The 26,795-nt window shown below is 32.7% G+C and overlaps 2 protein-coding genes across 3 annotated transcripts; one reads left to right on the top strand and one right to left on the bottom strand.

The window, feature by feature from the left end:
- Positions 1-15,116: 15,116 nt before the first annotated feature.
- Positions 15,117-21,201, top strand: LOC107370279 (uncharacterized). 2 transcript variants are annotated; one of them, XM_015938270.3, is made up of 6 exons: positions 15,117-15,322; positions 15,381-15,545; positions 15,604-15,706; positions 18,828-19,111; positions 19,575-19,733; positions 20,544-21,201. In XM_015938270.3, exons 1-6 carry the CDS (start codon positions 15,127-15,129, stop codon positions 21,086-21,088), a joined length of 1,452 nt encoding a protein of 483 aa, XP_015793756.2. In that variant the 5' UTR covers positions 15,117-15,126; the 3' UTR covers positions 21,089-21,201. The 2 variants fall into 2 exon arrangements, with proteins under 2 accessions (XP_015793756.2, XP_089122052.1); XM_089265926.1 differs by having other exon boundaries at positions 15,613-15,706.
- Positions 21,202-21,292: 91 nt separating this feature from the next.
- LOC107370278 (uncharacterized) lies at positions 21,293-26,391 on the bottom strand. The gene is made up of 2 exons (XM_015938269.3): positions 25,708-26,391; positions 21,293-25,641 (listed from the first exon to the last, which is right to left on the bottom strand). The coding sequence occupies exons 1-2, from the start codon at positions 26,083-26,085 to the stop codon at positions 22,507-22,509; spliced, it is 3,513 nt and encodes a 1,170-aa protein (XP_015793755.2). The 5' UTR covers positions 26,086-26,391; the 3' UTR covers positions 21,293-22,506.
- Between the last annotated feature and the right edge of the window lie 404 nt (positions 26,392-26,795).

Consider the following 26,795-nt stretch of genomic DNA (forward strand, 5'->3'; position numbering starts at 1 on the left):
TGAATCAAACAACTTGTTAAATTTTTCCTTCAACTCTGAATTCATCGTGATTGTGTCTAAGCTATCATTTTGGCAGTTTCAATTTAGATTAAAATTTATCGATTGCTGAATCGACAATTTATATTGAATAACAATTTTTTTATAAACCGCATGATTGAATCAACATTGAAAATGAAACAATGAAATAAAAATATTGTCATTTGGTAACACTTAGTAACGAATTGAACCAATGATAAATCTATTCATTTAAAAATTCAACATAAACAAGTTTATCACAAGTTGCATTAAAGCAAACCTCGAAAATGAGAAAATGTTGCATTTTCAGAGAGGAAAAGGTAAATCAACTCTAATTGTCTTTGACACTTTCAGCGACATTCAGTTGTAAGAAAAACGAAAACAAATTTTATCAAACAAAGAAGCTGTAATGAAGCGCAAAAGAAAAAGTTGAAAGGTAATAAACATACAATAATAGCATTTGTTAAGTCTTTGTTCAAGGTGTAACATCGCAAGTGACCTCGATAAAGAGTCGAGTTTATCGAAATTCAAGTTAATCATTTATCTATTTATTCAAAGGCTACAACAAAAAGAGTACACTTGGGATGAATAGCGACGACTAAATATTGCTAGTGAAGAAGATATATAAAGATAAGTGAGTTGAGTGCGAAGATGAAGTGAAAAAAGATAAATACTCGAGACTGTTCATTGTAATGAAGGATCCACTTGAAAGATGCTCTATTAGTAAATATATATTGGCCCGATTAGTTTAGACGTTTTTGTACTCTAAAACGGAAGGTGGCCCGAAGAGACGGAGAAATTTAAAGCTTTAAAAGGTCAATTTTTTGAGAATAAAAAGGAAATTCGAGGAATAAATGAAAGAGGCAAAGGACACTGAGAATGAAGAAGATAGAGAGAAAAGAAGAAGAAGAAAAATATTCCTTCATCTTATTGATAATGAAAGATTGGACAAGCGTAACAGAAGACATTTTTTGGCGCATTATTTTCCTACTTACACTTTACCCACTTTTTTGGACCGTAAACATTATCCTCTTTTGCCTCTCTTCTCAACACCTTTTCCGGTAAAATCAATTTTCAAACTTCCATATTTATAAATACATTGGTTCAAAATTTTTTACCTTTTTTTCGATTCTCTCAGAGATGCTTTGGTTTCGCTTTTTGTTCAGCCGTAAAAGTGCGACTCAGTTTTTTATTCTATTTTCGCTTTTCTTTTAGTGTGTCCATTGTGGCCAATTTTCGAGTCTCAATTTTCGCTTACCTTTAAGAGAAACAATTTCACCTCAATATTGGCACCAAAAGAGCAGTGAGTTTGGAAATGCATTTTTTTGCTCTCTTTACATATTTCTTGTTACATTGGTTCTTAATCGTTTCTTTTAATATCACATTGGTTGGCTTGTTCAATCGATTGAAATGCAAAATAATATCAATGCATGACAAAGGTGCCAATGGAAGCCGATTTACCTTTTCTCAATTTTCAACCGGAACAGAACAATATTGTTGCCCTTTTTTTACCACTTTTCAGTGTTGGACAAAATAATGTAAAGAAAAAAAATATTTATCCTTTTCCACTTTATCCCAGTTTATACTCATGTCAAGAATAACTATTTGATATATTTTTTTCTCTTCTTTTTTCTCTCTCTCTTTCTTGCCCTTTATCTCGTTTTGGAGCGTCAATTGATAATTTATTATCAAATATTACCTTTGGCAAGTTACTCTATTAGAATTGGTTTTGGCTCTTTTGAGCTACTCAAAGGTAAAGGTAAAGAGTAGGAGAGAGTTGGTGATTTATTTAGTATCATTGTCATTGTGTTCATGTAAGGAGGTTATGCTGTGGTTTCACCATTTCAATACAATCTGTTTACTTTTGCAAAATGTTCATTTCTAAACATTGACAAGGTAAAGCAGTTTCGGAAAAATTGTAAAATTGAAATTCTGATAAAAATGTTCATTCGTGATGGAATTTGATTGGGGAGAATTTTTTTCTCTAAAAAATGGAAAATTAATCAAGATTATGTTACGAGAAAAGAAAATGTAGTTTCGTTGTTTCTTTAAGAAACAACGATGTTGTGTGTTGGCACGTTGAACTCCTGTGGTTCTTTTGTCAACTTGAGGTTCAAGTTTAGTTTCCTTGTTGCACTTGAAAGACACTTTATAATTATGATCAATGATTATTGTTGAAATGTTTAGAGAGAGAAGATAGAGAGAGAGAGAGAGAGAGAGTTCACCTTGAAAATGTGTTTTTACCTTTCAGGTTAACAAGCAAAAGGGAAGCAAATATTGTATTATAAAAATAGTGTTTACTGGGTCAATCGATTTCTCTGTGCCTTCGTTTTAAAGATAAAGGTTACAAGCAATATTGTTGTTGATGGCGATAATAATGATAATAATAATAATGGAATATTGACTCTGTTTTTATGATGTGTGTGGGTAGCATATGGGAATATATTGTATTGATGTGGTGTTGGTGGCTCAGCACGGTTCAACACATTGATGCATATCGATGACACAAAACCTCTTTGCACCATACAATGAGCCAGGCTAAATTGAATACAATAATGATCGAAGTTTGGCCAAAAAAAGGAAATGGTTCAAGGTTGACTAAATGCTGAGAAGACACAATCATTTTCCTACTCGAATATCGTGCATTAATTCACCTTAAAATGATTACAAATGCTCAGGTACTAACTGTGCACTTCTAGTGAAACTAATGACAAGTTAAGTTTTCATTTAAAAACAAGTTCCACATCTAATTCAACAACTGGTGAACATGTAAAATCTTTACATCACAATTTTGAGTCATTGAGAGGCTGAGTCGTGATCAAGTCGAGAGTGAACAGATAAACGTTTCAGTTCAAATTGGACGAATTGGAAAATAAAATGTGAAAATAAGTTTTAAATTTTTATCGATTCGGTTGCTCATCTTGGCTCTTTTATTGTATCGAAATGTACTGACAAACATTTTTCAATTGAAAACTAAAAGTTGAGACTTTTCTGGTTCAATTTCATTGAGTAAATATTTCATTTTTACGTTTATATTTCAAGGGTGAAAATTGGTTTGATTACAATGTGTTGAACTATACTTTTACCACAGGCTATAATCATGATAAATTAGATTTACAGTTTGAGTTGTTTTCCTTTAGTTGGTAAAGGTAGAGTTAAAGATGTGACTGAGAAAAATGTTAACAATTATAAGTTGTTTCTTTTTCTTCGTTTTTTTTGGAAAACAAAACAAAAATTCAACAATTGAAAGGTCTACTGTTTAAGGAAGAAAAATGTGTTTTTGTGGATCATTTTTGCGCCTTATTTCCATTTGGTTTCAGTGTGTGAGGGATTTTGTGAAAAGTAGATGAACATCATTTCTTTTGGCCACTTTTTCCTGATAAACTGTAATTTACCTTTCAAGATGAAAACACCAATTGAGAAGGATAAGAGTTAAATGAGCTGATGATATGGAAAGATGATGATAATTATGATGATAGTGGGGAGGATGGAGAAAAAGATAAACATGGTAAAGTTGAATGTTGACTACCAGCCAAAGGAAAAGAAGACTAATCAAGGTTGATATTGAAATGAAGGTGAAAAAAGAGGAAGGAAGAAAGACAAAGAGAATAGTGGAAAAGAAGAAGAAAAGACGAAGGATGAGGAGGAGGAGGAGTAGGGGGAGTAACGAAGAGGAAAAGGTAGACAATGTAATATCTACAGGAAAAGAGATTAAGATTGAAGCTTGAAAAGGGTTTTGGAGGTTGATGTTTGTGAAGTGTTTAGTGGCCGATCAGACCAATAATTTAATAAAACTGCTTCTTCCTATTATTAAGGTTACATTTGAGCTAGATTAATGTTTACCGTTGTTGGTTGATTGAGATGATATTGATAGCTTTAAATGCTTGAACTGATTTTCGAAAAATTATTGCTCATTTTGATTGATTTTAACTAATTTCATTTTTACATGAACAAGTACAAGAGCAAAATTTTGAAGCATTTCTGTCGCTGAATGAAAATTTTTAGCTCTTGTTTTATGTTTTGATGGTTCAACGAGAAAGTTGTACTTCATGATATTGAAAATGAAAGTTGATTTTTTGGATTGCAGGGCTTTCGATTTTGGTTAAACTCGTCAATGTTCTTGTCGACTTGATATTTGTTTGTAACTCAAATGTAATTTTCCAAGTTTTGAAAAGTCAAGTCTTTTCTTTCAAGCGAAAGAGTCTATAAGAAAAGGTTGAAAAAGTATAAATGAATGGAAGGTCAAAATGATGAAGAAAAAGAAAGACAGGAAGGAAGGTAAAACATTGACCCTTGTTGACCTTTTACCTTTTCTTTCTTTTGCTTTCGACTTGAGGAAAGGTCAGTTTGTTGTTTCTCTGTTTTCCTTTTCGAGTCTAAATTTTCCGATTGCAAGACAGTTTATACGCTCTTTAGCTCATCATACACTTTGAACCGTCAATACTTAAGACCGACCAGAGTTTCCAAAAGAAACGCTGAAAATTGAAACAAAGTGTAAAGCCAAAGTGAGAATGTTTTCACTTCTGCAATTAACTTTACTTGTTGTTTTTATGATTTATTTATTAGTTTAAACACTCATGAAAATGAATGACATTCATTTGAAAAGGTAAGAAAGTTGTTTGGAACGGAGCGAGCAAAGGAAAATAAATAAAACAAAAAACATTACGAGGTGTGCCGAGTAGCGAAAATGATGTTACCAGCATTGATTAACCCGAATTACACACTTTTGTCCATTGGGCAACTTGAAGATATCACTTGATGATCGTGTAAACAAGGTGAAAATGATGGGTTACCTTTTGTTAACTTTGTTTTACTCTAACAAGAATCTCAACAACTTTTCTGTTAACCTTTCAACTTGCAGTTAATTAAATCTTGTTGACTTTAATTAGCGTAGATTCAAAATTCCAATGATCACTATTTCTCTGTTTACCGATGCCCTTCTAATGGTCAAATAATTGTGATCTCAAATTCCAATGAAAGACACTAAATAATAGCAAATTATGATTGATAATCTTTCCATTTGGTGGTTACACTCGCTTTTTGTGTGCACAAAAGTGTAAAACCAAGTCAAGCTAAAAAAGTAAACTTAAGGTGTAAAGGCAAAAGGTGAAACAAGGTTATTGATGGTCAACAGAAACTGTGTGATGAGGGTTTTTCACCCTCTTCAATAGGGTTAACACTTGCAGTGTTAAAAAAAATAGCTTCGAGTAACACTGACTTGGGCTCAACCTCAATCCATTTTCTTGTCCAACTTTGATTGTTTTTGCCCTCTTCATGATCATTTTACCCAATGACTGGACTGGGTTCAGAAGCATTTTCCAGTTTTCTATGTAAATCCATTTAAAGCTTTTTGTCTTGAAACATTTTGAAAATTTCTCACATTTTCACCAATCGAAAAGGTTACCTTTGAAAGAGTGTAAAGTGTCAAAACTATTAATCTTAAGGTTCCATTGAACTTTCAACTGAAATCGCTTTTGATAATTTGGTAAAATATTTACCGCAAAAAGCAAAACTGTTGACAAGAAAAGGTTCAAAGTCAAAATATATCAATAATTGACTGAGTAACAAATGATTGTGAATTTTGTTGACGCAAATCGTATGATCAATTGATGGACTCAAACCCATGAAAAGATTGTTCAAAATGATGTTCATCTATTGACAGTTTCTTGCAAGAGTGGAAAAAGAGTGACTCGAGAAAAAAAGGAAAACAAAGAAAAAGATCAATTTTTATCTTCTCTTTCTCTACTTCTTTTGCTTCTCTTCATTTTCTTGTTCATCCAAGTTGAGCAAAAGTGCAACAAGTTGTTGAAAGGAGTCCACCTCAAGGAAAGCAAAGGTTCAAGATTAATGCGTCCGAAATTTTTGATTTATGTTCATTTAAAGGTGAAAGGCGAAGAAGACGATAAAGAGGACAAAAATATTGTCTGAGAGGTTGGATTCAGCGACGCTTTTCTTCTGTTTTTTCGAGCAACAAAAATGGTTAGTAACTTTGGTTTCTCTTCTTCTTCTTCTTGTTCGTGAATCGCTCCTCTTCCCATTGTCACTACAAAAACTTTTCATGCTTCCTTTCAAACTCTGGTTAACTATCAAATATAATAATAATATTGTTATTGTCCTTATAACGATTCTTATATTTACTTGTAAATTTTTTCATTACAAGAGTCGAGTCTTTTCTTGCTCTTTTATTTCCATCTAACTTTTTTTTTTTTGCTTTCCTTGTAACCACCGAAGCCCATAAATATTATTCTGATTACCTCAAATTTACCTATTCGATACTTTACCTATTCACATCCCAAAACAGAGCGACATGTACGTACACACATCACTTTTTCTTGAGTCAATGATAAATGTTTGCCAATCGCCTTCTTTACTCTCTTCACTCTCTACTTGGAATCGTGTATTCACCGGCCACCAAACAGTCAACCAATCCCTCAATGTTGCACCGAGTAGTGGAGCAAGTTGGTCTTTGTTTGTATCAAGAAAGTGAGGAAAACGAGAAGGAAAACAACCTTTAATATTGTTTCTCATTTACTTTTACTCGACATTACTATTTAAGCTTCATATTTCATTCATATTTTTTTATTTCATTTCTCTTCTTCTTCTTTTTCCAACGCAACCTAACCTAACCTTTACCTTCAATATTGATGTTACTTTCTCCTTTCTCTTTACATCTATTCACTTTTGGCTAGCAACGCATCTCTTGTAACATCATTAGAAACCGGACATTGATTGGCCTTTTTATGCGCTTATCTGCTTCCGTTTGACCCATCATCAACTTTACCGATTTTATTGACACTTTTCTTTCATTCACTTGCCCGAAAATGAAATGCAAATCCCAGGAATGATTTCATTTCGACTTTTTTCAATTGATAAATTCAAACTTGAATGTTCCTGGCAAAAAGTTGATGAAAAATAAAGCACAGAAATGATTGTCGATGCAAATAGTCGAAATTGTCAAAACTTAAAAGTTCATTTTGAGCTATTTATTTGATTCTCAATTTGTCACATCACATTGAATAAGAAATGATTTGATTTTAAGGAAAATAGTTGTTTATTTGTCCTTTTGATGTCTCTTATCTGATTTTGAAATCATTGATTTCATTAATTTGAAATTGATAGCTTGAACTGATTGATTTGAAATCAAAAAGGTAGCAATCAAATTTATTCAATGATTCACATTTATGATTGACCTCGAGAGATGCCAATCAAATGGTATACTTGACAAAACTGTTGAATTCACTGAAAAGGTAAATTCCTTGATCAAACTTTATGAATACAGCAATGTTAATGATTGAGTTTTCCGTTGAAACAAGAAAAGGTATGAAAAGCATACATTAAAATGAACCATTAAGTTCAAGAGTCGGTTGACTCTTTTTTTCAATCTAATTATCATTAGAGACGATAATTTTTATATTTTAAAATGTTTCATTTTCAGAGCTCAATCAACGATAGACTTGATCACTTGATAAGTGATCGGCAGCAGGACAAATGTATACAATGAATCAAATGATTGAAATGAACTGAAAATTTATACTTCAATTTTTGTTATCAAAAGTCACACTCCCTTTTTGACTCTCTCACTCTCACTTTAGGCTGAGCTTGTTTAATTAATGATCTTGATTGACGATGACAAGGACGATCAACAAATGACTAACAATGTAGCAAACCTGATAAACGGACAAAATTGTTAATTACTTTTTGCTTCTTCTCAACCCTTTAGTAACGAAAAAGTTTAGTTGAAATGATCATTAAGAAGCACAAAATTAATGGTAAAACTGAAAATAAAATGTCGTTTACTGTTGAATTTTAATCTCTTTCATCAATTGCATCAAACTAATTAGCATTTATTGTAAATTAAAGGCTGATTAAATCAAAATTTATTCAATCATTGATAAGCAACTCAACAAGATATGCACAAATTTGTGATGAAATTTTCCATGCGAATCTATAAGCGATAATATGGCAAAAATTACAATTTTAAAATGAAATGGTCTTCGCAAGATTGAATGCAAATCCGTGGAAAAATTAGCTCGATAGTTTTGAAGACAAAAACAAATGTTACATTCAGTTTAAGAGTATCTCGAATTTCAAATAGTTCAAAGTCTTTCATTACTAATACGAGCGGATACTCCAATCATGATCGTAAACTTTTACTGACTCGACAATCCACATTGAAAAGACTCTAATTCATAATGAAAATCGCATCGGCAGAATGCTAAGTATCAACTTTCAAATCGAAAGATAAAGTTTTGCCTTATTCAACAATGAATAACAATTTACGTCAAAACGAGAATAATTAAACAGTTTTTCCCTCAACCTGTTTAAACTTGAATTTCTTAGTAACCTGAATTCTGATTAGCTGTGATTACTTTCGGACATGTAGTTCAATCATGGCTTTCAAGCTGTGCAAAATTTTCCCTTTAAAACCCTTTAAGTTGAGTGAAAATTTTTACCCAAAAACTTGTTACATTGACTTTATAAGACTTATTATAGATTTTATGGATTGGAAGACTTTGCAAAATTCAAATTGTAGCATTGAAAGTGTTACAGTAAAGGCTGACATTGTGACTCTGTAACTTCAGCTTGGTAAACTAATCAATTAACTCGGAAACTCTTATGAAGTTATAATTATAGTTAGTTATTTGAGAAAACCATGAATTGAATAGTGAAAAATTTTGCCAACAATTGAAGTCAATAAGCAAGAGGATGCAAATGATTGTCCAAATTTCCGATGAAACTGGAGCAACAAATGAAGCAATTGTTTCATGTTTCAAAATAGACTTCCATTAATACCAATGTTTGATTGAAAAAATTGAAAATTTATAAATGTTTTTAAGTTTCATTAATTTTCTGTCTTTTGTTAACACAGTCATGGACAACAATTTGATCATTTGGTGCTTTTAGCGAGCAAAATATTGAAAAGTTGTGAACAAGGAAATAGTTGGAAATGTAAACACCAGATGACGCTATGTAACTCTTTTATTTCAGACTTGAAGATGTATTCAGATAAACTGAGTTGATGAAATTGAACAGCAAGTTCAGTTGAAGCACAATCAAGACAAGTGGCGAGAATATGGCAAATCAAACACTTGAAACTCGATTATAAACGAGATGTTCATTTCAACGAGTAATTGTTGTCACAATGAAAATTGTTTTACAATTTTATTCATTTTATTCACAATTAACATTCCAAGTGTGCTTATCAATCTTGATAAAAGTTCAGTTTACACATGATGCTATTGATAGGCTAAAAATAGCTCAAGAATATAAATTATTATTAAATTAACGGCAACCTTTATTGACATTTACTGATATTACCAATGATTCTGACTGGATAACTATTGATTGTCAAACTAACCTTTATCATCCATTTCAATTTTTAAATATCAAACCATGTTTACTAATCAATTGAAATGTATCATAACCATCATGTAAAACACTCAATACATTTGAAGGATTAGCTTCATTGGCATTTCGCCCACCAGTCCTTGACCACATTGACTCTACCAGAAATGATCCTTTTCTGTATTACTCAATGATAGCCAATTTTGGTTCATTCATTGCTTGTTATTTACCAAAACTTTGCAACAATACTAGACTTTATTGAAATGCTTGTTAAAGATTCTCATTAATCAGCAAGATTGATTAGTTTTACCGACGATGTTCAAAAGCCAAATTGGTGTGAGAACAGCAAAGGATAATTATGACATGAAAGGTAAAAAACAGATCAATATTTTTTGATTATCTTGTCCAAGGAAAGATATGGTTAAATTTAACTTCCGTCATTATTTGAGGTAACAAATGGTCAACTCGAAACTGGGAAACTTGAAATTTTACTTGCTTAATGTGAAGCAACATTCAATCGATAAAACTTTTAAATTTAAGCCTAGAAAAGTTTAAGATGAACCAGAAAGTAGGAAAAATGGTTCATGATTAGAACAAATGATCGAATAAATTTTGGGTAAAAATCTAGAGTTTGGTTCGTATCGATACAGAGGCATTTTCACTTCATAGATGCATAAATGCTTTACATGTCTCGATGAAATAACTTGAAAAGACAGAGAAACTGAAATTTTTCGACTTTGAGGAAACTTTCAGCGACTTTTTCATTATGAAAATTATTTTGTTTGTAAAGGTTAAGATTCACTATCTATTAAGAAATAAAGGTTGAGTTTTCTCATTGATTCAGTTATTTCTGTTACTCTGAGTTTATTCAAAAGCTGAATTTCTTTACAAGCAAACTTCAATGCAAATTGATTGAGTTATGAAAAATAATGAGTTTAATCTTTCTTGAGTAAAAGCTCTAGAGACGAAATGTTTCGATGATTCAATCCAAAAACTTAATTTTTTATTCCTTTTCTTTTTCTCGTCTATGGTTTCAACTTACAGGAAAAGTTTCAGTTTATTAGCAAAGACTCATGGCAATTAACTCTACACTATTCCGCACCATGATATTGACTTGACGCTCCGACGTAAAGTTTACAATTCAACTGTTGCCCTCTTTTGATGTAACTGGAAACTTACACTATCAGTTATCAATGCTAATAGACTCATTTCAGGCATTTATTGAAAAAGTTTTAATCTTTTATTGAATGAAATTTTCAACTTTGAGTAGGTTTGAGAAATATTGTATCAATAATGATGATGTTTTATTCACTATTCATTGTTTGATTCGGGGAAACTTTTGTTGCTCATTTCGCATCATCTTGAACGGATTACAGCAATCAATTGTAATTTAATGATAGCAAGCAAAGAACTTTTCTTGAAACTGATAACTTGTTCAATAATTCAATCTTTATTCTCATAAATTTAGAAACTAGCTTTCAACTCTTTTCTGCTATTATTTATATGAGCAAAGAAGAAGAAATCTGTTTTGTTCATTATTTTTCCCTCAACATTTTTTTTCGTCATTACAATAAGCTTGAGCGTCATCATGTTGAAATTCAATCTCTACTCCTTTTAACCTCTCCAACTACCGATTGACCTTTTTATTTTTTCCTTTCATCTTCTTCTCCATCTTCATATTAAACTTGAGATCAATGTAGGTTGAAAGTAGACAGCCTTAAGGTGAGCTTATTGGTTGATACAAGAAATTAATTTGATGAACAACTTTGATACTTGTCAATCGAGTTAATTAACAAGATCAGAATAATTCAATTACGAGCTCAGCCTACAACCTTATTGCCCAAAAAAAACAGATTTGTTCAGATCAGCAAAAAAAAAGAGTAAATTGAGTTCGAAATTGATTTTTTCCGTTCATCACTTTCAGAGTAAATATTTGATGAAAGTGTCTTGATTCTTGGAAAAAAGTGAACAAGATTTCCTGAATTACCTGAAGATGAGGAAGAAAACTGATGGCCAGTTGATTCACCGTTAGACGGTGAGTTGAGGTCAAGGTGGCTGAAAGCGCAAGTTGCTTCCCGTTAAAGAAGCAAAAGTCATGAACCTTGAAATGGTTTGATAATGAACTCGAGGGAATGTTGTTAAAGTGTTGACCAAAGAAACAAAAGGATTTTAAATGAGTCCGGTTTGGATTGGAAGCGCAAAAGAGGAAGTGATTGGGAACAAGGAAGTAAAGGTTATATAACCTGTTATTTCAAGTCACTTTCAATCATGAGACCGAATGAAATTGAATATTGAAAAGGCCATTGTGCCAACAAAAGCTAATAGTGGAGTGAGTCAAGAAACACAAGTGACCATTTCCTTGAAACTGTACATTTGCATGAGGAAGATGCATCAATGGAAACCAGTTGAAATTCAATTCTTTTTCTTACTCCTTTTTCTCTTCTTCTTTCATTACATTCTTCTTCTCTTCATTAATGATTGTCTCGCCTATTTTGTTATCCATAAAAATGATCAACAATCTGAATTGAGTCTATCATGTTTATCTGTTTCTACCTTTTCTGTTACCATTTATCATTTTTATTGCTAACCAGACCTATTGATGTTGAACTTTTAGCCAAGAAAAGTCATGGAACTCAAAGTTGAGCGATAGTTTTGATACCAATTGTGATACACTTTGCGTGTTGTTGTCGTTCATCTTTAACATGATATTCAATTTATCTGATTGACTTCACCGGAAGAAGTGAGGCTACACAGGTAGAGAAGAGATTCAACATTGAATCCTAGCTTAAAGATTATTGGATTGATTAAGTGTCAAAAAAAGAATGATTGAACATGAGATAAGGAAAAGAATGGAGAAAAGTGAAAAGGCGAAGAAATAAAGAAACGGTAAAACCGAATGTTGAACAAGACAGGAAAAAATATCAAATGATGGAAACCCAATTGTTTGATTCCAAGTTTATTTTTAGCAACATTTCTAGATGTTTATTAATCTACCCTTTTTAGTGTGCATTTTACCTTCACCAATCTCTTCATCGAGTTATTTTCATCTTTTGTTTCACCTTTTTTTTCTGGTTTTTTTGCTTGCACTTCATTGAAACCGAAGGCGAACGGAAAAATGTAAGGCGGAAAACCGGGGAAAATGGTTGAATCTAGTTTCATCTCAACCTATCAAAAGGTGCCAACAGATAGTGTCCATGATTCCATGGTTATACAGTTGATAAGCCCTTTGAATTTTCCTTTTCTATTCCAGGTTGATATTAATCTGGAGTCTTGTAAAGAGTAAACAAGTTGGAACTTTTGAAAAAAAAGAAAACAACTGAATCTAGAGTCACATGAAGACAACTGAAGTTGTTACAAGTCAAGCCAAGCCGACATGTACTCGATAAGTGCAACAATAAATAGCAATACTAATTAATGCGAAAGTGTTTCAAATAATCATGTGAGCCTATCAAGAGAAAGGAAAAGGTTGACAAATGAGATTAAAAGGGAAAGTGAATGATGGAGATATTAATACATATTACTAATCATTAAAATGAGGTCAAGAACATGGTTCAGCTATTCCATCATTCAAGTGTTAATATCATCAGAGTTTCACACCTACAAATCGTAAGATGATAAACAATGTATTAAAGGGTTACAAGCGATGTTCGACTTTTTGTTCAACTTATCATTGCATTCAAATCAATTAGAGACTTTTGTTTTAATTTGTTTTATATACTTTAATACGTGATATCAGTTTAAATATAAAATTGATTTTTGTTCGTTGATATTAATAGCTTTTTTGTTTAAAAAAACTCATTTGTTTTACATTGATATTGTGTTGACAATTATTAGCATAATCGTTATTAAAATTTTTAGACAAATAAATAAGATTGATAGTGATTGATGAGAGAGAGAGAGAGGAAAAGAGAATAAAAATTCTCAAAATAATGTCATGAATAAAGAAAAGGGTTAAAATGATAAGAAATAAATCTCGTGAGATTATCAAGAGTTCAGTTCATCTGCAGGATAATCTTTGAAATCAGTTTCAACCTTTTTTTGCTGTTTGCTGTTTCATCAACAATCTTTGAAATTGGAAAATAAAAGTTGAACTAATTGATAAAATTAAGTAGATTGTCTGCAGAGAGAAGAGAATGTAATAATACAATTAGTTAATGAGGAATCAACGACAATCGAAACTTGAAAAGGCACGAGAAAATAATCGTCTGTTCATCTTGAGATGAACTTGTATCAGGACTTGGGTGTTGGTGTGTGCGTCTTGGACCCGCATGTGTAAGCAAATGATGACTGGAATGAGATGGAATCATGATGAGACTTTTCATGATGACCAATTAATTTATTAATAGTTTATTGTTTGTTGTTTCTAGTGAAGCTCAAGTGTGTGCTACTTGTTGGGTCCAATTGTATATGAAAGATACTCTTCACACCATTGGGTTACATTGAATTGTCGGGTGCAACACCAGGGAAAAGTGTTTACATTGCGAGTTACCTTTGCACACATTTCACAGAGATCACGAAGTTCACTTCCTGGAAAACATTCACGGCGTAAATTGTCAATAGAGTGTTTATTCTGTCCATTGGGCCCATCGAGGTCATCCTTGCTCGAGGGAACTGGATTAGATGAGACTACTTTTAATTCACTTGTGATTAGCAGAAAAACCATGGACACGGTTAACACTATTAATGATATCCTATTGCTTGAGTTATATTGATGGTGATGATGGTGATGATTGGAATGGTGATAACTCCATGTTGAAAGGTGAAGTAAACTGTCATCTGAGATCATGATATCGACTGTTCACTTGGACAGATAAAGTTGAGGAAAAGGTTAAAGAATTTTTTGTTTTGCTAATTGATGGAAACAATTGTGAGATTTCAATGTGAAATGTTTTTCTCGCGTTTTCGGTTTCTCCGACTTTTTATTGAAAAAGTTTCACTCTTTTTGCTTGATAATGCATATGAATTTGGAATGTAACTTTTTTTACTGCAAATGCAAAGCAAATTGTTGGCTAATTGACTGTCGATTAAAGGGAAAGGTTGAAAAATAAAACTTTTAATGATATCGTTCTTGTTGATAGGTTAACATGTATTTTAAAAGTAACATATTCAACATGAATTGGAAATGTTTTTATATTCATGATAAATAGTCTAACAAGCTTTTATATCAGGAAGGGCGCTTCAGTCGTTCTCATCAGAATCAGTGAACATCTATACTCCCGCAGCATGATAGAGAAGAGAAAAGAGAGAGAAAATGAAAAGAAGAAAGAAAAGAGAGACAAATGATAAAGGCAAGAAAATGGCAAGCAACAGTTTGCCATTTTAGTCTTTCTCCTTTTCTTTCATGATTAACTCAAGTTTTACAAGTTTTCATGCCAATCTTCATCATTATCATCATTACCATTCCTTACCTTTGATCAATCAAAAAACTCATCTTTTCCCTTTCGCACTCACTTTTACAGTTATTTTCTTATTCTTCTTCCTAATCATCTGTTCTCTTCCTATTTCATTCACTTTCAATATTTCCTTTTCCATTTTCAGGCAACAGATTGAGACTTGCTTTCATTGTCTCATAGCAATTTGCAACAATTGGATATTCATTGAACAATTTGAATGCATTTTGGGCCAACATCAATCAAAATGGATTCCTAGAGTCTAAACATTTTTATGCTTTTCTTTACTGATGTAATAAAGACGTTTGCATTGCAATAAAATACCAACAATGATAAGAGCACATTAAAACAATTTTAGTCTCATTTTTGTTTCAATATGATGTTGGTTCATTTATATTTTACTTTGACATTTTGTACGTTTGCTACGGCTTCAGTCTATTTCAACGATCATTTCAATGTTAACTGTGAACTGATTGAGTGTCCAAAAATTAACATTTGCATTGAGCCACAGCAAGAGATTGTGGACAACATTTGGATCGGTGGATGTTGTCCTGGTTGTGTTTACATTTCAGGTAAATGCTTTGTTTCATTTACGTTGCAACTTGAATTAACTTTTACGTATTATTTAAGGTTTAAATGAAAGTTGCAATTCGTTTGAATCTCGATGTAGAAATGGATTAATCTGTGATGAAAGTGAATTAATTTGTGTTCAAAATGGAACCACTTCAAAGTGCATTCAACAGCGAGAAAAGGCCATCAATTTGAATGGGAAAAGCTTCTGTTCAAACAGAGCAGGTGAGACTTGGTGCTTTCGACTTTTCATTCAACACTAATTTGTCTCTTCATTGATCAGGGATTTTAGTAAAAACTGGATTTCTATTTGAAACCTCTGAATATCAACCTGAATGTGATTACGAGACTGGACAATATAAACCCAAACAATGCAAAACAAGCAAGTAAGCATTTTGTACCATTTTATATCATCAGTCGTTGCTTTAAATTCAAATCTAAAGCAAGTTTGCAGAAACATTGAAATTGTGATTTCTATTGACTTTTAAATTCTTATAATCCAATTCAACAAAAGGGAAACAGTTGATATTTATGAATTTAGTTTGAATCGCATTCAATCAAATTCCCAAATTGCTTGTGCCATTCAAATTTGATTAAAGACATTTTACTTTTTCTTCCAAAAAAACCAATCACACAAGATAGATATTTATCACTGAATGGGACAAGACAGGTAAGTATTGATGAAAAAAGGAAAAGTCAAAAAGTGATATTTCTTTGACGATCAGTTGATTTGTCCCGTTTGTTTGATAAACATTTACTTTCACTTTTCAAGTCTTATGGTTGAATTGGCATAATAATGAGAGAATAAGATTTCCAGATAAATCATTTGTGAGATACAATTTGAATGAAACAGTTGGAATGAAATTGAAAATTGTTAGTTTAAACGAGTGCAAGTGATTAGAACCGAGAAATACTTGGAAAACTGTTTATTTTTTCACTTTTTTTACTTCAATGAAAGTGGGTTTAAGGTGAGATTAATTGGTCTGAAGATAGCAATCATCAATTAATCCGCTTTCATAATTAATCAATGCTAAGGTAAGAATACAATTGAAGATCATATTGAGACGTCATTCTCATCACATTTATCATCTCAATCATGATTATCAAGATTACCTTTCTTGCTCACTAACCAGATTCATCTCTTGATGATTGGCCTCATTCGGGTTTCCATCAAAGAGATTGAATTGCAATTTTGTGTCGAATCGAAAAGTCAACCTTGTTTGGTCAATAATCAGAGTAAAAACATTTACTCGAAAAGTGAAAATAAAAGGAAACTTGGAGTTAACCTTATTCAATCGATAATCCAACTTAATCGAACTTTGAACATAATCACTTTATGTTGATTAGTGATAAATTCTGTTGAACACTTGAGTTTGGGCTCCGAGGGTTCAATTTTTATTCAACAACAAGCATGATAATGATTGAACCAGGAATGTTCATCCGCGTTCATCTGTTCAACAATTGAATCATTAACATAGTTTTTGTTCTTATCAATAGTAAACCCATTCAAAGTCAATTTGCACCTAAAAATGTGTAAATACTTGACAATTGATTTGAATTAATCCTGTAATCCCAAATTGAGTCTGTTTTCAGTTTAACCTTTACCTTTGTCTAAGTTCAATTGGAATATGTTGAAATTTGGAAAATCATGTAAGATGAAAATGATTGTCAGTGAAGTAAATGTTGCCTCTGTAATAATATGAAACATTGCATTTTCAAGGTTTGAACATGAAGTGAGGATGATGAGTGTAAAAGGAGAAACTTGATGAATTTGATTGGAAAAACGGAAAATATTGTAAACAACATTGAGACAGAGTAAAGTATCTGATAAATGTTTAGATTTTAAATGTTAATTTAACTGTAAAGCTTGGCTGTAACTTGATTAAATTGGTTAATTATTGGTTTCAACTTGTTGCTTGGCGTCCAAAAAAAAGTTAATGTTTACCTAAAAACAACGCTGGAACCAAGGTAAGCCAATAAAACTTGTTGCCCATTATCAGGTTGATGGAATCATTTGGCGTCGATTGTATCCAAAGATTGTAATTTTCATTTACTTATCAGCATATTTTATTATTCTAGTTACTATTAACATTTTATTATTATTTTCCAATAAATTATATTGTAATATTTTTTGCAAGCAACTTTCACATCTGAAGACTACTTGTAATAAAACTGAAAAGTGTTAAATGAAGAGACAGAGAGAGAGAGAAGAAAAGCAAATTTTCTGAGGACTCAAAGGATAAGATTAAATTGCTGTTCATCAGGTTATTGCAAGTTAATGATGAGTTATCAAGAGTAGTTCGAGGGTCGACTTGTATCCGTTTCTTGAAAAGGTACGATCTTAAACAACAACCTTAGACGTTTTGCTTATGGGCTGAACTCTGCCTAGCAACATATTAACATTAACATTAATAGAAGTTAATGTTAATCATGTTTGTACGTGATTTATATATGCTTCATTCATCATCTTCATCTTTGATTATTTTCATTTCTAAAGTACACTTTCAGACTCAACATGCTGCTGATCATCAGGTTGATGGTTTCCTCCTTCCATGGACTTTGTTAACAACTGTTGCCTTACAATTGTCATGGGCAAGGTGTAATAACGTTGACAAGCAAAAGAAGAAGAAATTAAGTGAACATTTCACTTTCAATTTCAGGTTAATCACAATTACGACTATTACGCATGAAGTTTTTGCTAAAAATAAAATTAGTCAATGTTAATCAGCAATTAAATGGTAATCATCCTTTTGATTGCGCCTCTCTCTCGACGTTTTAACCTTCCTTTTGGACTTTTGCTTGGAATCTTGATCACTATTATTATGTGTTATCAGTAACCATGTTGAGGTGACAAGTTTCATCTTGTTCATTTTGACGATCAATGATTCTGTTGATCTGTAAGTGTGATTTGATGACATGTTGATCAGAGTACAAGTTTCATAATGTTGCTACAGGATTAAACATTTTTCATTAACAACTTTGGATTGAACCTCTTGAACATTGTAAGGCCAACAGCAGCGTTTTTGTCATTCCTTTCACTTTTGATTTTTTTGATGGCCTTTGCTTTTTGTTTTACGTGTTTTTCATGTCACCAAATTGAAGCACCAATTGCTCTTAAACAATTGATTAACAATTTACAAGTAAACTTGACTTTCAAGTGATTGAAAATTCCAGTTTTCTTCTTCTTCTTTTCATTCAAGACATGAATCATGTTGCATGTTCAATGGCACAGAAATGGTCCTTTAGAGATTTTTTAAAATTTAAATTTTTCCAATTAAACTTGCACTGGAGACGATGATTCCATTTAAATTGAGAATCGCTAATTAACATTGGAATAATTAAAAGAGCAATATTTATGCATGATTAAGTCATTGAGTAGGAAGATTGAAATTGATTCAATTGATGGAAATATTCCTTTTCCTTAAGTATTTTTTTCCTTTCAACTGCTACTGTTTCACCTTTTTTTCCCATATTTACTCAATGTTCCATTTCTGGTTTCATTAATAGATGCTATTGCGTTGATCCTGATTCGGGTGAAAAGACGTTTGGTACAGTGGAATCAGTAAACGGTTCCAATATGACTTGTTCATGCAGTGTCGCCTTGAGCCGTTACACGAGTGATCCAGATAATTATCTTGATTATCAATCATCAAGACATTTACATTGTTCCGAGAATGGCAACTTTGCTTCACTCCAATGTCATGATCAACTGTGCTTTTGTGCTGATCCATCAACGGGACAACAGGTTTCACCTTTGGTTCTTATTGATGCTGTTTCGAGTCTTTCTTGTTGTAAGTATCAGGCAAGTCAGAAAATGTCCAATTGGGAAATGCAGATGAAATTGAATTTGTTTAAATATTCATTTTCCAAGACTGGGTTTGGAGTGAAAAAAAGTATTTTCACTCATTGAGAACATGTTTGATCGTACTTTAACAATTTTTTTCCCTCTCATCATTATTCATGTTTTTAATTTTATGCACAAATCGTAATTATGTCATCTTGGAGGCTCTTCAATTCATCATGAAATCCACTGTGATTTTGTTTTCCCAATTATCTCATAGTCTTTGACATGGTAAAGAATCTAAAGATAAACATGAAAGATATTAGACGAAAAATAAAATAAATTATCTGAGATGAAACAAGAAAACAAGATCAAGTTTTTATCGATGATTGAGTTATTTATTGTTTTTCTTTTTCTTCTTATTCTTGATATTTCCCATTATTTCATATGAATCAACACAAACACGTTTACAGATTATGATACTTACCAACGACAGGTTGAAGTTAATTGTGATGAGAAAGTTGAATATACCGATGACGATGGCAATAAAAAGTTGAAGGATTTATGTTATTGCATTGACCATGATAGTGGACAAAAGTGGAAAATGATTAAGGCCGATCTCAAAGTTTGCTGTAAGTAAATCAAAGTAAATCAAAAGGCAAAGCAATTGTTAAAAGTTAAAAGATTGATTGTGATTCTTCCAATTAGAGGTTCTATTATTAGACGTCTAGATTTTAGCTTCATGTCAAATTAGACTTATAGTCAAGTCTAAAGTCAACAAATTTGAAAATTAGATCTAGACTCTGAAAATAGCTCTGAAGCTAAAGTCTAATGTTTAGACTTTTGTCTAGACTTCATTAATGCGAATTAATTTTTGACATTCTTTTTGCTATTGACTCATTTCAATCTTCCTCAAAATTATTTTTTGAATTCATCAGTCGAAACGAATTCAATATTTGAATAAAACGACAAAGAAATTGCTATGACTCTTTAATGCAGAGTTAAATTACCAGTGTTAGTGTATCAAGCTTATATGTTTAAAAATGGAACCATAATTTCATTGATTGAAAATTAGACATAAGGTTAAACATCTAAAAGGCTAAAAAGTCTAAAATTTTTCTTAAATGTTCAAGCCTAAACTAAAGTGTAAGAGCCTTGATCTAATGTCTAGTCATTTAGACCTGAAATTTAGGCCTTTAGAAGCTCTAATTTCAATTAGCAATGAAACACATTGAATCTCCATTTTCATTGTTTGTATTACTCAAGCAATCGCAACCATCTTTTACCTCCTTTAAATGCCTCCTTTAGGAATACCTGTACTTGCTCTTAAGATGGGTTTTTCTCATGAATTCAAATTATCTTTTCTCTTATCTCTTTTGTTTGTCATGTTTGACGCTTCTTGTCCTCATCCTCATTCCGATGAATTCTGATGAATAATATAGTCGATTACATTGAGTCATTGCACTTGATTGGCGCCGATTACAATAAAATGTGTGAACAACTGTTACAACCATTGGCCAATCTAACAAGCTTCTTGGGCCGTAAAGGAATCGATGCGATTGGCTTGAACTCAATGCAATGTGATTTGGATGGTAATTTTGTTCATAGACAATGCACAGATTCAGAGTGTTCGTGTGTAAATTCAGTCGGTGAAAATGTTGCCAATTATCGCATCGACAGATATGGCAATGATGATCGGACAATGAAATGTGATTGTGCCATTCAAGAGTATGAAATAACAACTTTGGGTAAACCGTATGATAAACTGCTCTGTGATTTATATGGAAACTTTAAGGCCAACCAATGCTTTGAATCGGGTTCAAGATGTTTCTGTGTTGACTCTAATGGTAATCGCATATCCAATGTTATATCATCCAGTGTTATTCCATCCAGTTTGAGTTTGAGTGAAATTTGCTCAACAATGAGAGCCATTTTGGAAGCTGATGAACAATCGAGTAAATCAAGTTACACTTATCAAGCTTGTTAACTGTTAGACTAGTCAAATAATCTTAAATCCTGTTCGACCGAAGGAAAAGATTAAAATTTGATTTCGTTTCTCTCTTCTTTTCGTCATCAAGATTAAAAAACACCAATAACCAACAGATTCATCATCAAAATTCATTCAAGATTGCCGTTGAGATATTAAGATGGATTGATGATCATCAATTAAGTAAACTGAACATTAAGAACATGATTATTAAAGATTATTATTATTATGATATAAATAGGTGATTATAAAAGACAATAAAAAAGTGAAGAGGGTTTCAACAATAAATATAGTTAGAGACAGTTGATTTTGCTTTGGTTAAGGCCTCAAGATTAAATGGAGAATGAAATTTCCGTTCATTAAAGCATCAATTTTGCTGCAAATTCGGGTTCAATTTCTTTCTCTCCAATACTTAAGAAAGTTTTCATGGTATCACAATTGGAAAGATGTTGAAAGATGCAGATAAAGACGATGTTTTACTTTGAAAAATTGTTTTTCCATATGGTTGTGATGATAAAATAACATATCAGCAACTCTCTTCATTTTCATCCCTGTCTGTATCAACTTATCCACATGATAAACAGTGTAACACTTAACATATGCCAAATCAAGGAGGCAACAAGGCAGTTAATTTTACCTTAATCACAAATTTTGGTTATATTGATTAAAATAATAACAAGACAACAGAGACAATGAAAACAAAGTTAAATCTGTTGCTTTACAATCTTCATTATCGCCAAATTTTGAAATCAGGCTAAGATTAACTTTCTTGTTGCCCTCCTCATGTACAGCCTGTTGAGTGTTGAACCATTTATAAATACATTTTCAAGACAAGAAAACAGTGTAAATCATTTAGATTAGCCGGAAAGGAAGAAGAGCTTGATAGGAGTTCTTTTGCAAAAGTGTCGACAGTTTTGTTTTTCGATGAGTTATTTTCAAGTGAGTCAATTTACAAAACTTAACAAGAGTAAAAATATGAGACAGATAATGATGAAAAGGATGATTAAGGTTTCATCTTAAACAGCACAATTTCTTTCAATCACAATTGTTTAAAGGCTTAATGGAAGGACATGTGTTTTACATTTCTTTGTGTTTAAAAATGTTTCTGGCATCTAGAGTCACAGTTGTCGTCCAGTGTTCATCGGGAAACTTTGGTTAAATGTTTGCGCTTGAGTTGAATATTGATGTCAATAATTTACAAATTTGAGGAGAAAATCGCATTTGTCTTTGATTCACTGATGAATTCTGAGTCTTTGAAGGACGGAATACTATAGATGGATAAAAAATTTACAAGAATTGTTGAACAGGCTGGGGATAACCAAAAAAAAGTTAAAAATCAACTTTGAATATTGACAAAAGACAGGTTCGACATCAGAAAATGGTAAAATTCGGTATCACGTTTTTATACAATTGAACACTCATTCAGCCTTGATTAGGTTTTTGAGTCCATTTTTGACTCTACATGAAGTTTTAAGAAGCAATTTTCTGGAAGCGGCGTTATCTACTAAACTTTTCCATAGATCGTTATTTACATCTGAAATGTCTGATATACAAATTATTAATGAATGCCGAGCTCGGGTAAGTGCAACATTTAAACGATTAGCTGAGCCGAGAAAACCGATGCCACAGTCGCGCTTGGAAAAATCACGAACCAAAGAAATAATAATGACATCTCTTTCTTGCCCTTGAAACCCATCGATTGTGTTGACATCAACATTGGGATAATTTTTTTCCAATTTATTAGACAATAATTTTTTCTGTCCTTGATACGGTGTAATAATACCCACTGTTGTATCACGATGACAAATTTCTCGAACAGCTGAATACAGGTTAATAACAAAATCGGCTTCCAGTTCATTGTGGATATTTTTGAAATTGGATTGATCAAAGGTGGTGCCTTTAAGATCAATAATTAAATAAGGTTTGAGAGGAAAAGGTCTTTTGTCGAGATCTGGGGCAGTCTTTAAACGATTGCTGTAAAACTTTTTCGATGGAAAAGAGCATATTGAAGAGTGCATACGATATTGAGTATCAAGCATCAATACTGGACTAGAAGATGAATAACCACCAAAATGATGGAAAAATCTTTCAAATAAAGATCTATCATAATGATATTCTGAGGCAACAGGAGAGATGACAGTAGCTGGAAGCTGCATAGGATCTCCAATGAGGATCATTTTTGAAATTGAGGTATAAGTGAGAGGCATCAAAATCTCAGGTTCACAACATTGCGAGGCTTCATCAATAATGACACAATTAAATTGGCAAGGATCTCGATCAGTAAGATATAATCCTTCTAGCAACGATTGACGACAGCTGTTTAAAGTTGACAAAACGACATCAGCTTTTTTGAGGATATCAGCTCTAAGACTTTTTTTCTTGTTGATATCATTCATTTGCTCATTATTGTTTTTCAATTCCTTTCTTAAGAACTCAATCTCTCGATTGCAAATAAACATTTCTGATAAACATCTATCAACATTATTTTTATCATTTTTAGCGCGATAGTCAGCAACTAGACGGTCTTTACAAGCAACATCTCTTTCCAGATTATCAATCTTTTCTTGAATACCACGTTGGTGATCAGACTTTTGTCTTGAGATATTTTCAGTAACCAACTCATCTAATGACATTTTACGAACAGAGGGATGCATTTGATTGGGCATTCCGACACGAACACACCTTAAAGGTCTTTTCCATTGAGTTGAGGTTAAAAAATGTCGAGCACTGTGAAGTCGCCTGGCAATTTCATCAATCGCTCCATTCGAAGGAGCACAGACCAAAACTTTAGGTGGAGAATTAGATTCTTCCCAAGTTTCGAATATTTTTTTGATTATTCCTACCAGAGTTGTTGTTTTACCAGTTCCTGGAGGACCTTGAATCATTAATAATTTAGGCATAGTGTAAGGTCTTTGAACAGCTTCGACAGATGCTAAGATGGCTTTCAGTTGGGACTCGTTATAGTCAGGATTACTAAATTTAATAGATGGAACAGCCATTTGACAAGTAACCATCCTAGGCGAAAGAATGTCTTCACACAACTTGGAATTTTGAAGAGCTAAAATGGCTTCAATATTTCTAAGCAATGGCTTGAGGTAGTATATACTTCTGACTCTCATCAGAGAAGCACAGTCCAATTTCACTTGGCGGAACTTTATTTTTATCTGGTATTTTAAGAAAATTCTATGACCAGGAGGCACTCGATAAGTCCGTAGAATTGGCGTCCTATCAGTAATATCTTCTGAAATCATTGTCTCGATGTATCCAAAAACGACTCTTTTTTCACAGCTTTCAGATTGTAATTCGACCAAAGCTAAATCTCCTTCATTCAAATATAATTGATCACGAAAGTCTGAAGGAAGCATTGTAGCTTGACAGTCAAGTTTGAGAAAACCATCGATGAGTTCATAGCTAGAGACAGCTACCATTAGAACATTAGATTGCTTCTCACTTTCATAAGATTGCATAATTTGAGACCAGATTTCGTGAAGCACCAATGGCTCATAAGTATCGTAATATTTTTGCCAACTTGAATAAGATAAACTCAATTTAATGAGAGGTTTATCTGTAATAGGAGGTGGTTTGTTGGACAATGTTTTGCTCTCCCTGATCCATTGAACACTCCATTCGAGAATTTTTAAAAGTACATTATCAGTAGAAAAATTTTTGACCTGCAATTCTTTTGGAAGCAAACTTATATGGTTTTGTAATACAGATGAAGTTGGTTGAGGTATTTGGTTAGTTTTTTTAGATGTGGTTGGTGGTGGTCCTAAAGGCTTCATTGGGCTGACCGTGATATTATCATGTTTACTTCGCTTCTCAGCAATCATTTGTGCGATTCCTCCATCAGAAATTTTGACTTTTTTAGATGGATTAGTAGCTTTGTTGGGAACACTTTCAGGCACAGGTCTTTTGTTGGGCACAGGTTTAGATACACTTCCAGTTTCCGTTGATTTAGATGCAGCTCCGGATTCAGCTGATTTAGTAGTATCAGAAACGGATGGTTCTTCACTTACTTTAGAAATGGTAGTCTTCGGCCTGTTAGTCTGTCCAGGTTTAATATTAACATTATTCTTTTGAGCTGCAATTATGGACTCAACAAGAGATGTAACTCTATTACTGCGATTTGACACATTAGTCGGAACTGGTTGCCTTTTGACCGTAGGCGCGTCACCAACTAAATTTATACAATCTATATCAAGACTAGATTTTTTAGATTCGTCTTTTTCTATTTTAATTTTAGGCGCAGGCTGCACTGAACCAGGTTGTTTCGGTTTAGTGGATAGGATTGTTATCTCGGGTTTGTTGGTAGAGGGGATGACACGAGCGGAGCCACCACCAGGAATCGGAATCCGATTACCATAGGATGCGGCAACTTGTTTTTTCAGCCCACCAGTTTTGGTTTTGTTCTTGTTAAAGTTGTCATTTGCACTTCTAGCTAGTTTTTGTTTAAGGTAATGCATTTTCAAGTCTTTAGCTCTTTTTGTTTCCAGTATTTTAGTCCTCCTAGGCGATTCTACAACAGGGTCAAAACAGGAATCGACAGCATTATCCTGAATGACAATAACATTTTCAGTATCCGGAGTCTTAGTCTTAGGGGTGGAGGTCACGATGCTTACATTAGGTTTTTCGTTTATTTTTTCTTTTTTAACTTCAATAGATTTCTCATTGGCATTAGATGGCTTCATAACTTGCAACTCGAAACAACAGTCATCTCCTTGGACTGGAAAACTCAATCTAATCTTATCTCCATACTTGATCGCTGATCTTTTGTGCGGAGGCAAACGTTCACCATTCAGATAGGTACCATTGAAACTTTTTAAATCGGTGAGATACCAGACATTATTCTCCTTTTCAAATTTACAATGAGAACGGCTAATATAAAGAGAAACGAGTGGAATTTTGGATTGTTTTGATCGACCAAGAGTTGCTTCTTTTTCAAGAATGACATCAAAAGGCGATGCTCCATCACCACGTGCTCCTTTCAAACGAATCATTTGGTCACTGTGAAGAATAGAAGCAATTAGTAAAAAGATCAAAAAAAGAGAGAACAAAATAAGCGAAAATAAGATCAAAACTCAAATTAATTCACAGAAATATAAATAAAAGTGTTGCTTTTGGCTAAAAACTGGTATCTATGGTTACATTTACGCGGTTTATAAACAAAGAGACTGTAACAAACTGAAGATGTTGGTTACCGGCAACCGGTTATATGGTTGAAGTAAGAAAAAAAGTAACCATGGGTCTATTTCTTAATGGTTGATATTTACCAAGATAAACTAATAACCGATTATCTTGGTCACTGCACTCAACTCAATTTTGCTAATAATCATTCAATTTAAGAGAAAATGGTTCATGACTAACATTTTAAGATTAAGTCTTAAAACTGATACAAATGTATCCTCAAAAGAGCTGATGTCATTCTGTCAACTTTAAACAGCTGTCGTTACTGTTAGGATTGATCACAATCCTTACCAATTTAATTGTATCATTATTGATGAAGTCGGACTGGACTAAGAAGGTGTTGAAGTGTACGTAAAGTGGCTGATTTAATAGCCGATAATCAAGAAGAATTACGAATTCGCAATTACACTTTCATCTTTGGATGCAAGCCACTAAAGAATTGTTCAGTTTAATGCAGAACGGAGTGGCCTCGGAGACCATCGGTAAATTTTTTGTGACATGAGTAAATCTGGACAGAATCAGG

This window comes from Tetranychus urticae, chromosome 1 (assembly GCF_039701765.1).
Source record: "Tetranychus urticae isolate SD_2017Ah chromosome 1, NJAU_TeUrti_SD_1.0, whole genome shotgun sequence".
Lineage (NCBI taxonomy): Eukaryota > Metazoa > Arthropoda > Arachnida > Trombidiformes > Tetranychidae > Tetranychus > Tetranychus urticae.

Bases quoted from the DNA above. Each gene is read 5' to 3' on its own strand.
- LOC107370279 (XM_015938270.3), top strand. From the start codon at position 15,127: ATGATGTTGGTTCATTTATATTTTACTTTGACATTTTGTACGTTTGCT. The intron at 15,323-15,380 runs GTAAATGCTTTG...GTATTATTTAAG, and splicing joins TGGTTGTGTTTACATTTCAG to GTTTAAATGAAAGTTGCAAT. The intron at 19,734-20,543 runs GTAAGTAAATCA...TGAATAATATAG, and splicing joins GGCCGATCTCAAAGTTTGCT to TCGATTACATTGAGTCATTG.
- LOC107370278 (XM_015938269.3), bottom strand. From the start codon at position 26,085: ATGATTCGTTTGAAAGGAGCACGTGGTGATGGAGCATCGCCTTTTGAT. The intron at 25,642-25,707 runs GTAAGCATCGTG...ATTGTCATTCAG, and splicing joins AAATAAACGAAAAACCTAAT to GATAATGCTGTCGATTCCTG.